This window comes from Gadus macrocephalus, chromosome 3 (assembly GCF_031168955.1).
Source record: "Gadus macrocephalus chromosome 3, ASM3116895v1".
Taxonomy (NCBI): domain Eukaryota; kingdom Metazoa; phylum Chordata; class Actinopteri; order Gadiformes; family Gadidae; genus Gadus; species Gadus macrocephalus.
Window position 1 is genome coordinate 2,765,463 of NC_082384.1, and position 12,999 is coordinate 2,778,461.

Sequence of the window (12,999 nt, forward strand, 5' to 3'; positions counted from 1 at the left end):
ATCATGGTCAGAGTAACAAACAATTAAAAGAACAAGAACATTATTTCACAACTATTTGCATGGGCTGTAAGCCTAACATTGTTTGAGGCAAATGTGGATGTTAATGGATGTTTTAGAATGTTGGTCATGGTTTAAAGCCAATTAAGATTGCAGGACTTCATTTAGATCAAATTAATCCTCCTCGTGGAGCTCCACAGCTTGGCCGCGGGCAGCCCGGCCCCAGACTTTGGTGCTACGGCCCTGGATATCATCATGAGCAAATTTAACTGGAGAGAAAGTGAAATCCACCAGCTGCTGATTATGTAGGAGAAGGTGATGCAGTCGAATTAAACAAAGACGTTGATAGACGGTGTGATCTACGAGAGAGACGCAAAGGAACTATCCTTACAAGGTTTTTGTGGTGGTCAGCAAAATAAAGAATATGTTGTTTTTGCACTTGTAAATAGTTAAGTTTAGTTGGGTGGATCGCGTAAAAAAAGTAATAGCCGACTTGGAGGAATTGTGGGGGGGTCGCGATTTAAATTAAATAAATATTAAGTAGGTTAACATTGACTTGACAAATTTTTCTATAATCTCCCTGCGTCTGAAATGGGCGAACATCTCCGTCCAGCGCTCTGGTTTACCATAAGCATTCCACTGTGCGATTATACTGCTGTGTATGCCTTCACACACATTGTTGAAATATGCTGGATGCTTTATTCTTTATATGTGGCTTTTACTTAATGATTGGGCTATAATAAGACCACATTGGCTATATAATCGCTGACAAAAGGGGACATTTCAAAGTGGTTGGACATGTTAGCGTGCCGACAGGCTTTTATCGGGAAGCGGAACACGCAACTCAATGATCAGGCGGGTGCGGGTATCAATTGTTGAAAAAAACATTGCTTCGGGTGGATATTCATATTAGGCAGCGGGTACGGATGACATAACAGCTCATCCGCGCATCTCTAGTCTAGACTCCGTGCGCAGCCCCGACTTCTCCAGTGACCCAAGAAAGCCTGTGCAGTGACGAACGGGGGATTTTACCCTCTCGGTTTTACACAGGAACCTTGAGATAAGACGATGAAATCGCCGGGTGTGCCAAGCTGCGACCAAACCGGCTTGGCAGTGTAAAAAGGCCGTCACCATTGTTGCCAGCAGTCTCTGCGTCTCACTGAACAACACAAACGCGCCTGCCAATTGACCGAAGCTCAGTAAGTCTTTTCCACCGACCGCGAACCCCTTCGGGTTCGCAGAAAGTGTTGAAAACTTTGAAAACAGAAAAATGAAGTCCGTGCCCACAAAATTCTCTTCATCCTGAGGTCGACCCGAGAGAGAATATTGATCCTCCCGATGACCCCGGGTAGGGCTGTGCAATTAATCGAATTTTGATCACGATTTCGATTCTTGGGTCAAACGACCTCCAAATTATTAAAATCGAGTTGGAACGATTATTTTGGAATTTTTCGTTGTCTATGAGGTTTTGTGAAAGAGACGCACATGCGCAATTCAGTCCCTCCCCCAGAGCATTCAACGCGGCCCCGCGAGCTGTGTGTGTGGTCACCTTATTCAGAAAACATTGCACACGGGGTGCAATGTTATATCTGCATCCCGTGGAAACACGACAAACTTGTTAAATCACCTAAGGCCCCGTCCACACTAACCCGGGTAAATCTACGAACGCATACATATATTTATCTGTTTAGCCCTTCCATCCACACTAAAACTGAGAATTCCGACACAGAAAACAATGCTTTTGAAAACAATCGCTGAGGTGGAGAAATGTGAAAACGCTGGGTTTGTGTTGAAGTGTGGACAGGGTAGACGGAAGCTTTCACAAATGATGACGTTCGGTTGCCATGATACTGTGCCATGGCGCTGCCACAAGCTTGCACTCGAGACGGAGACGCTCATTAAAAAAATGGCAGGTGAAATGCAAATGTCTCTGTACAATGTACTCATTCAACTCCAGATACAACTCAACATATTTTTGTTGAGTTGTATCTGGACACACACACACACACACATCCATAGCCTCATCCCAGGCACACACTTCCACAGAGAACACGACACATACATTGGCTCAAACATATTCGTTGCTCCAACGCCGGAGGCAAGTGCGGTACTTGAAGTAAGACGGCAGTTCAAACCGTACTTGGAGCGGGTCGAAAATGATTTACCAGCTGATCAACTGTAAATATCAGCTGATCACACGCCTGTAATCTAAACAGAGAGGCGTGGCGGATTTGTGTTACCATCACAACTGTTTATCAAAATGATTTCAGTGTGGAACGTGGATACAAAACATTCCGAAAACGATATGAAAACGAGAGTGTGGTCAGAGATGGTTGTCATTGCGGATGTGCGTTTTTACATTTACCCGGGTTAGTGTGGACGGGGCCCGAGACGCAATCATAGTCGCGGAAAAGACCACAACCCCAACGGAAGCCTCTACCTCAATTTCGTTGCACTTTGTGCAACGACAATAAAGACATTCTGATTCTGATTACAACCAATTGTTCAGTCTTGTTTAATTTTCTAGCATATTTATTTTATTAATAGAATTTTTTATAGAAATTACAGAACAGCTGGATAACTATTTATTTGTACATTATTTTCAATTAACATTTTCTATTTTTTCATTTGAACAGTTTGTGTACTGTGTAGTTTAAGAATTTCGAAAACTAGGATACCGTGTTTTTCTTTTTGAAATGCCAATTAAATGCATTTAGATTTTATGGAGGCTGAGGGAGGAACGTAGCCTTGCACCGCCCACCTACCTACTTCCGCTCAATTTTAATTTCACTTCAGTACTAGGTCTGGGTCTGCTTAATATGAATGCGTTCCATGGAAACCAGATTTCTGGCGGTCCAATCAGCGAACAGAGGGAGTTGCTGAGAACGATGATGTCTAGGTCGCGCGCCAGTTTCAGTTGTAGTCAGAGGTAGACAATGGAGAAGGATACGAGAGAAGCTATTCGGTCTGTTATGGGATCGTTGCCGAAAATCGATCAATTAAAGCCGGAGCAAGAACAGGCTTTGCAGAGTTTTGTGGGTGGCCATGATGTTGTGGCGCTTCTCCCCACCGGGTTCGGGAAAAGTTTGATTTTCCAGCCGGCTCCGTTAGTGGTGAAGGAGCCGGTCCCGTCACATGACATACGTCACGACCAAACGCTATGCGATTGGTTATGGCAGATCCAGAGTGGCACTGGGCAGATCCAATCATTTAAAACTTCTACAGACACCCACCTCCAAGTGAGTGAACGTTTCTCAATTGAGCAGTTCCAGACCTTCGGTACAAATGAAATACGACGGTCTTGTAGGACCAGGCTAGGAGGAACGTCCTCCCTGAAGTAATTTTCAATAGGCGATAGGGGGTGCTAAAATCCCTTTACCGAGGGAAACAAACATTAAATATAAAAATTAAAAAGGCATTAAAGTAGCACATAACTTTTTTTGTGAGTTACTCAGGTGAGTATTCGGGAGATGGTGGTTGGCACGCACCCAAAACATAGCCCCACAGGTAACATCTGATCTTATGAAACTTACCCAGTTTCAAAAAGGAGATTCCATTTTCAATACACATCTTCTTAAGCACAGAAGTGTTTTTTGCTCCACTTTTTAAATAAAACTCCAGCAGCTTGACCACGGAGCGTTTGAATATCTCACAGTAAGGAATATTGCAATCAGTTGATTTTGCGGAGTTCTCCAGTGTATCCGGTGCACAGCGCAGACAGCGCACATTTTAGTGCGCTTATCATTTGTTTTAAAAAAAATCTCTTGGAATCTCACGATTAGATTCCGAGCATAACAATTTGATTCTAAAGCGATTATCGATGCATCTCGATTTTTATTTATTTTTTATGTACATTACCATTCGTGATTTTCAAAAATATATACATTTGAGTTTGCTAGTCAGTTTGCTTATTACTTCCTACTTTTGTGATGATCATTAAAGACATCAAAAGATGAATCCACTCATCTAATATTTTATTAGCGAGAAAGCTTTTGTCAAAAATATGACTTTCTATGAACAATGCAATAATATATGCAGCTTGCATTACAACACAATATGGAAATCGTGAAAAAAAAAAAAAAGACTTTCATTTTTAAGTGCCTTCTGTGTCCGCCTCAGAAGCATACAATTTCCTCATTCAAGAATACGCCATTGAATCTAAAGAAACACATAGAGGCACGTAATTTTCAGTTCGACTGTGAAACCAACTCAAGGCTGATATACCTGTCGTTTGAAGCAAACTGGATACACACTCATACTTGTGTTAACAATAAACATGGACATCGGTTGCATTGTGCAAGATTAAGCTAGGAAACTGCAGACTAGCAGCAAGCTCATTACACCAAGGCAAAATAATACCCTTCAGGGCGAAGCAAGACACCTCCGCTTCGCGTCTGGGTGTCGCCCTGTCTGGGCTTATTTTCCCGATAATGACCTGCTGCGTTCTGTACAACATTATCCCTTACATATATCAAATAAGTCCAGACCAACATAACGGTTGTGTGCGAGAGAGATACGGATGTACGCTTACCACTTTTGTCAATTCCATATACCGTATACAGCAGGGTTTTTTCTAAACAAGGGAACAGGGGCGCTGCGCCCCGATACTCCCGGCGTGCGCCATCCTACCGAAATGCCGACTGAACCTGTCAGACTTGGATCTGTACTTACATGCTGCTGTACAACATACACTATTTCTCAAAACGATCTTTTCTCCGCGAAAATATCCCAACACCACCACCTGACAATGTGTCTGATCCTCAAATAACTTATAATTACTCCAAAAATATTCCGATCCGAATTGGAGTTTCCCAGACCGAGTCGACATGCTAACGTTAAAGTTATTAGCAGCTAGCTAGCTAGCTACTATGTATTTGAATGGGTTTTTGGTCTAGGCGCTAAGATGCTAAGCAAGTATATAAGACCATTCCAGTTCTCTCTGCACAAAGCGGTTTCAATGAACGACAGAAATAAACAAATGCTGAGTGTTGATCAAGAGTTTTGCGAGAATTTCTCTCTAAGATAGCCTCAGAATGTACCATTGAATCATTATTTTTTCAAAGGCTTCGCGCCGTGGAAGGGGGAGACCCCCCTTCCACACCATCCCCCGCCTCGGTCGCATTGCTCCCTCGGCTTTGCGCAGGGGTCTGCTCCCTGCTACTTTTTTTTTCTAGAAAAACCCCTGTACAGTACATCCGGATGCATGATAGGAATAGATTTATTCCGATTAGAAATTGAATCGGATCAGAAGTGTCCATGTAAACGCGGCTATTTAGCTTCTATTTGACTAGGTTAACAATTAACATTAAAGGTATGATGGGTAGCTACTTGAACAGTAGCCTGTTTGCTATTGATGGGCTAGCTAGTTATTCAGATTCAAATACATTTATGAAATAATTGATATATTGCTGTGAAGATATGATGTTCATGTGTTTTTTTCTCTTTCTTTCCAGAGAAAGCATTCAAGTCACTTGGCAAGATACAATGCCATCACAGTCCCTCGAAAAAGTAAAGCTGAAAACCCAGTTCCCTCTGCTTCCAGAAATTGCCACTGAAATTGGTTGGAACTAAGATTGTGAATCAAAGAAATGTAGACAACGTAGTCATAGATTTTGTAAGTCTTCAACCATTTCGTGCCGTAGAACAGGCTGCGTTTCAGGCTTTAGTGCAAGATCTACAGCCTAATTCACATGTGATGTCCAGAACTACATTGCTGCGCAAAATAGAAGAGGGTGCCCAAGAAATGAGGAGAAACATTAAACAAGCAATTTCCTCCATTGAATTCATTGTCACAACGACTGACTGTTGGAGTGCAAGAAGGAGAGGATTTCTCGGGGTCACTGCCCACTTGGTGGATCCAGATTCATTGAACATGTGCTCTGCGGCGCTCGCTTGCCGACGGATTAAAAAGGGCCACACACTTTTGATGTGTTGGGCAGTGCATTGAATGATGCATTCCGAATTTGGCATAGAGAAAAAATAGTAAGTACCACCACAGATAATGGGTCCAATTTCATAAAAGCATTCCGAGAATATGGAGAACAACAAGTTGAGAACAATAACTGTGCCTCCGGTGAGACTGAAGAGGATGCTTGCAGTGATGATCAGGAAGAGGAAGGTGTTGATGTTGACTTTGTTGAGGTAACACCGATCTTAATGGAAGATGATGGCTTACAATTCCAGCTTCCAAAGCATCATCGCTGTGAATGTCATCTCTTAAACCTCGTCGCCACAGTTGATGCAGCCAAGGCCAATTCCAATGACTCCTATAAAAGACTGTCACGATCAGCTTTTGCAAAATGCAGTGGCTTATGGAACAAGACATCTCGATCCTCCACTGCTTCAGACATGATAGAGGAAACATGCAAAATAAAAACTGATCCGTCCAAATGACACCCGATGGAACTCATTATTTCTCTCTTTTGAAAGAATCAAAGATGAAGGATAAGGGGCCTTGAGAACTGTATGCACAGCACTGAAGTTGCCAATGCAAGTGTATTTTTTTTTTATATATATATGCAGGTAATATTGTAAAATATTGCTTAACTATTCCGTTACCTTAAGTAAGGGGAAATGGAGGACAATTATAGTCCGAGCAGTGACACCACTCACATACACAGACAAGACTTAAAAGTAGGGATGTAACAGTACATGTATTTGTATTTGACATGTATTTGAACCGTTTCGTGACGGGGTGCTCGGTTCGGTACGGAGGCGTACCGAACGAGTTTCCATGCGGACACATTAGGTAGAGGACCGCATGTGTGGAAAATGCTGCGGCCGCACATGCAGTTACACACACCGTAGCTGTGTTCAAAATCGTTCCCTATTCACTCACTCACTATTACCTATATATTGTCATGATATAGTGCACTATTTAGGGAACGAACAAACGAGAATTAAGACACTACGCTGAACATTTCTAAACGTAATTTGCGTCAGTAAATGCGCCGGGTATTTGTGTGACGCAGACAGATGCACCCACATCATGTTAACAAACCGGGCACTCACGAGGAAAGCTGGAGGTTGTATTGATTTTGAATGTTACATTCCTTTGTTCGTTTTTTTTTTAATAATTTTGAATGTTAAATATTCTATGTTAAATCCCAAATAAATTGTTGACATTTCTAAAACGAAAGCCGGAGACTCCACATTAAATTTATTCGTTTTTGCGGTTATTCAGCTTCTTCTCCTCCGGAAAAACACGACCGCATTGCATTGTGGTATACGGGAGTAACATGTAGGGTACATCGTATGTACACTCAAATTTTGGGTATTATTATCCTGCAGATAATGTGGATAAGCTGATATTTCTGGCAAAAAACATTAAGATTGAGTGAAAGTCATCAGGGCTAAAGATTAATTAATCTGAGCAACAACTTGAAACTGTTTAGTGTTGCAATTGTTCATTGTTGCACATTAGATAATATATTTTTTTAAAAACTGTCCGAGCCAATGTTATTTATTTTTATTTCTACATTTCAGAATTTCTTTATATTTTTGAGCAGAATTCTAGCTTTGTATTTTCTAATGTTCCTATTGTAAAAAGCACAGAAGTGTGTTATGAACAACTTGAAGCACATGTTATGAAGCATTTATATTTAACATTTTGATTTCTTACTGTACCGAAAATGAACCGAACCGTGACCTCAAAACTGACGTACGTACAGAACAGAGATTTTTGTGTACCGTTACACCCCTACTTAAAAGTGTTCTTTATATTCTATGTTTATACCAGGTTGAGTTCAATTGAAATCGCCTTTCTGGAGGACTTTGCAAAAACCATGGGTCCCCCCATATTATTAAGATGTATTCCCTGTCATACACAATTCAACTCCCTTAAAATTTCATATAAAATACATGAAGGTAGTTAATGTGTGCCGTTTGTAAAAGTATATGGCCTGTATGAACCCATATTGACCAAGAACAAAATAGATGTAAGACCATCTGATCATATTTAACAATTATGTATTTCAAATACAAAATATATAGGCCTTATTAGGCCTCTGCGTGCGATCTGTTTTCGTGGAGTCCGCTTTGCCTGGGCCGCGGTGCCCGTGGTTCCTGGGCCATTCATTAATTCGTTCACGGGGCATGGCGGGAGTCAAGGGAGACGCGGGAGTGGTCGCGGTGCCCAAGGTCACGGTGCCCGGGCCGCAGGGTGCCGCGGCACGACGGGAGACGTAGCGGCCGGGAGTCGCGGGAGTGCCCGCACCGCGGTCACGGTGAATGAATGTTCAATCCAATAATTTCTCGCTCTCTCGCTCTGGAAGTTTTATTGCATGTCATAAATATTTTTTGCACCAAAACCGACTCAGAGGGCATTCATTGCTATTAGTGACCAACGCAAAATCAATGAAAAACGATGCAATATAACGAGTGTGAGTGGGGTTGTTAGTTTTTTTTTTTTTTTTTTATAATGGCAGAGGATCAGGGTAAGGTCAGGGGGGCGTTTGCTCAAAAAAGGTTGAGAACCACTGATATAGATGAACCCCATAGCCTTATTGTTCAAGGACACTAAGGCCCCGTTCACACGAAGCCGAAACGGGCGAAACCGTTACGGTTTCGATCTATCCGGTTTCGAAGTATCTCCGTAAAGACGATGCCAAGCGAAACCGGGTAGATCTGTAGAAACGCTGTAGTACAAATTCCAGGCCCATAAGGGGCGCTGCTTCTGGTACAGAAATCCAGAAGAAATGAAATAAGAAGAAGAGGCGAGCATGCGCATAAAGAGGCTGCCCTTATGCGCATGCTCGCATGTGATTTCTGAGACTCCGCGGGCTTAAGAGCCATTGGCTCGGAGGTCGAGGGGTGGGGCGATGACGTCATGGTTTGCGGTTTCAGGCGTACACACGAATCCAAAACGAAACCGGGTAGATTTGAAACCACCTCCGAGGGTGGTTTCAGAAGTTTGCGGTTTCGGTCAGTGGATTCGCCGGCTTCGTGTGTACGGAAGGCCGAACCGTACAAGACCTTTGCGGTTTCGCCATGAAATCGGCTTCGTGTGAACGGGGCCTAAATGCTGTTCATGTTCAGGAAAAAGAACTAGGAAATTTGGCACAACCTAGACCTAGTTGTGGCCAGGGAAGTAAAGCTTATCTAATGCGGCATAGAACCCGATGGCTCTTTGCCCTCATAGGTCAGCTTTAGCTGCCTATCCATAACTCTATGCATGTTGCTTCAAATAAGCTCATTACTTTCCTCTGTACTGTACACCGGAATTTCCCTATGATTTATATAACATGATTTCTGTTCTGTCCCAATATATGTTGTATATTAGGACTTGACTACATCAAGGAACATCTGGAGGAAGCCAATGGATCAAGTACTTCAGATGAAGATGACTTATTTTCAAGCATGAGCACAACTCATGGCCAGGAAACTGTTAAACAGCTAGAAGGGTACCTTGCCTCTAAAGTAGACAACAAAGATACTGAAATCGTATCCTTCGGTTTGCAAATTGTCTCTTAAAATCAACACTGCCTTACCAGCCTCTGCTGCGTGCGAACTCCTCTTTAGCACTGCTGGACTGATTTTCAACCAACGAAGGGCAAGGTTGGACGCCAGAAATTTTGAAAATCAGCTCCTTCTCCAACTAAAACAATATTTTTAGTTTTAGGTAGGTTATACAGTCATGTAAGGAGTCTGTTTTTGCAAGTTAACAATAGATTGTTAAAGAAATACGTGTCTAATGTTTTTTTCCCCCATCCTGTTTATTCCTAACCAATTTTTTTCCGTTTAGTATATTGTGCTTATGATAATTTCAAATGATATCAGTACCTGTTATCACAAATAGAACACATTGTATTTAGAGTGTTGTTAGTGTTTGATTTTCTTAACTTTAATTGATTGGACTTAGTGCATTAAGGACATAGCAAGACATTGGAACTACATTACACCAAATTACTTTTACTTTTGATACTTAAGTACATTTGAAGCCAAGTACGTTTATACTTTTACTCAAGTCGACGTTTAAAGGGAGTACTTCCACTTTTTGCTGGAGTAATATTTTACACTAGGTATCACAACTTTTACTCAAGTACGTGGTCCGAGTACCTTGTCCACCACTGGCCGTAACCACTGGGTGCTACTTACCTCCATATTCGGTTCAGCCAGTCACGAGTTCTAAATGTGCAATGGTGTACCGAGTTTGGTTTTCCTAGGAGATAAAGAGTTACGAGCTCCAGTCCGTGCAAGACATGAAGACGCAAGATGACATGCTGACTAGGCTGACAGTGTAGCCTGCGGTTCTGCCCAAACCTAGCTTTGCATGATCAGCCACCAGCTTGGAGATTGGCTCCATTAAAAGCGGATCGGAAACAGAAAGAAATGTAATGTCCTCCAGCCCCTGCTGCAGAGCGAATTCAAATCCCCGGCAGAACGGGCTGGGGGTACCCAGTCTAATACCGTAGCCCATCTCAACTATAACCGCATTTCATATTAATCGCATCGTTTGCTGGGTTATCAACGTTATCTAAGCTGACTTATAGTGCAGGATATTCAATATCAATAACGTTGAGTTCACAAGGGCTAACATTATCTATTCTGAGTTAACAATATTCTGGGCAGGTGTCTTTGAGCACAGCATATCATACTAAACTTTGTTGAAACGGACCGTCTTCTCTGGCCCAAATATCCCGCTACTGCAGGGTTTCCTTTGATATGCGCGTTGAGAGGAGGAGAGGCCGAATCAGCTGTTTATAAGTGTACCCGCGCACCACTTGCATGAATGCGCGCTTGTCTCTGTGTGCGTGTTCGTATGCGTGTAAACGAGAATGTCAGGGAGAAAGAGTGCTATGATGAGATGAATGTGAACAGAATAGGGCTGGGCGATATGACCAAAATATCATATCCCGATATAGGTCATTCATATCCCGATAACGATATATATCACGATATAGCACATTTTCTGTAAATTCAATGAATAAATACCGTATTTTCCCTATATACTCCCTGGAACCGATTTTGACAGTATCTGCATATTTTGCTGAAGATTTAATAGCTTTTGAAGGTTAATTAGTAGGCCTAAGTAGGTTGAAGTTCCTTAGTCTTTCCCCGTGAAAGCGAACAGCTGTTGTTCCGTTCCAAATCAGCTGTCCTCTACCGCACCGTTATACAAGCCGCAGAATCGAAAAATAAGAAAAAAAAGGCGCGTCTTATAGTCCGAAAATTACGGTAGTTTATATAAAGTGACCACATGGAAAGGACTATTTCGTAGCCCCTCTTTTAGGTACGAGCTCACTTTGTCATGGCTGGTCGTGTTAGTCCTTCTCCTATTCAGAATTGTCACTTTCACTCTCCTCCATGTTTTTTTGTGGAGCTCGGTGTTGATTCTGTGGGACTACGCCACACATTGTCTACAATGTGTGGCGTACAGACTACAGATGTATGGGAAACACTGCCTGTCTATGAGCGTTATAACAAGCGATGTTGTATGAAATCCACCACACACCTTTGCGTTGTACTACAGGTGTCCGGAAAGCCATCCCTCAATCGGAATTGGACATTAAACACGTCGCCGCTCAGATGGAGCGTCACCATCCCACACACATCGTGGCGTTATACTGCAAGTGTCCAAAAAGCTCAACTTTCTCACGGACATCGCAGTCCACCGCTGCCTGGTTTGTTTACAGCATGCACGCAACGTAATTCCCGGCCAAACGTTAGCGATGGTAATGGATCCAGAGTGGCACTGGGCAGATCCAATAGTTTTAAACTTCAACAGACATCCGCCTTCAAGTGAGTTAACGTTCGTCAATTGAGTGAGTCCAGACTCTCTGTGCAAATGAAATGAAGTACGAGAGTCTGGTAGGACCAGGCTAACAAATCACTTTGGCAAAAGAAAAATGGTTTTGGGTTCACTGAATCTTTAAAGGTTGGGCATTAGTTTTCTGTAACGGGACACCAATGCCTTTAAACATTTCCGTGAATGTACCACAAAATCCAACATTAATGACAACTCTCAAAAACAGGAGTATCGACCAGATTTTTCATGTTTCCTTGACAACTCCAAAACAACATGCTCAACCCCCACTGAGGAATATGTTCCTTTCAGCTTATTATATTGATCAAAACAATAGTGCCATTATCAATAAACCACTCCTATCTTCTCACTGCTGGTAACTGTGGTGTGAGCCAGAATGCCCCCCCCATCGTGGTTTACTAGACGTCTGGAAGAAAAGGCCTTGGTGAGAAGACATGACCAGAGTCCACATGGCCGAGGAGTGACAGCAGAGGTTTCCTCACCGTTGGCGGCGGTCAGGAAGCACTTGTTGCTGCCGCGGGCCTTGTTCGTGAGGTCCTCCGTGATGTCCATGTGGGTGTGGATCTCCTCACGCATCTCCTCCAGTGCCGCGTACAGGTCCGCCTCCCAGAACTGCTTGTCCAGGCTGTCAATCAACTCGGCTAGCTGCACCTGCACAGCGGGGGCGTCAATGTGCAGAGGAGGAGGAAAACAGAAGAAGAAGAGCAACGGATGAGAACAAGGATGAGAAGCAAGGAGAAATTAATGGAAAAAAGCCGTCTAAATCCTGATTTACATTCACTGTGTCTATCGGGTGAGCAGGCACGACGAGACCATGGACCTGCGCACGTTTATATGTTAATCTGACCAATGAAAGGCACTAACTGGAAAATCAGAACCACTGCTGCCAAGGACCCTGAAGGACCCCAACTGAACCAACCTGAAGGAATGCATTTAGGATCAAGAAGCCCATCATAAAGAACGGCTCAATAAGGATGAAAGACCAGAGGCAAAGAGAAAGCTGTGTGTACCTTGGTGCTGTAGTACCACATCGTCTTGTCTTCCTTGTCACCATCCTCCTCGCTGTCCAACATGCAGATGAGGAGGAAAGAGGAAACAAGGAGAGAGGAGACAGAGGGCAGAAGGGAAGAGAGATAGGGGGGGATTAAAGCGGTAGCAGGGAAAAATATGAAGAATAAAACAGCAGATGGAGGGAATGTAGAAATGGAAGAGACATGAAAACATGAAAGATTAACATT

The 12,999-nt window shown here is 42.9% G+C and overlaps 1 protein-coding gene and 1 long non-coding RNA gene across 2 annotated transcripts in view; both read right to left on the reverse strand.

Moving 5' to 3' along the window:
* The window catches only part of LOC132453342 (nucleosome-remodeling factor subunit BPTF-like), a 185,466-nt gene that overhangs the window by 168,204 nt on the left and 4,263 nt on the right, over positions 1 to 12,999 (reverse strand). Inside the window, exons 3-4 of the mRNA XM_060046187.1 lie at positions 12,772 to 12,823; positions 12,244 to 12,412 (exon numbers count right to left, since the gene is read on the reverse strand). Of these exons, the coding sequence (XP_059902170.1) occupies positions 12,244 to 12,412; positions 12,772 to 12,823 (221 nt within the window). The remainder of the gene's footprint in view (positions 1 to 12,243; positions 12,413 to 12,771; positions 12,824 to 12,999) is intronic.
* On the reverse strand, positions 3,950 to 12,237 carry LOC132453376 (uncharacterized). Its single transcript, XR_009524676.1, has 2 exons — positions 6,231 to 12,237; positions 3,950 to 5,527 (listed from the first exon to the last, which is right to left on the reverse strand). It is a non-coding gene; the product is annotated as an uncharacterized LOC132453376 (long non-coding RNA).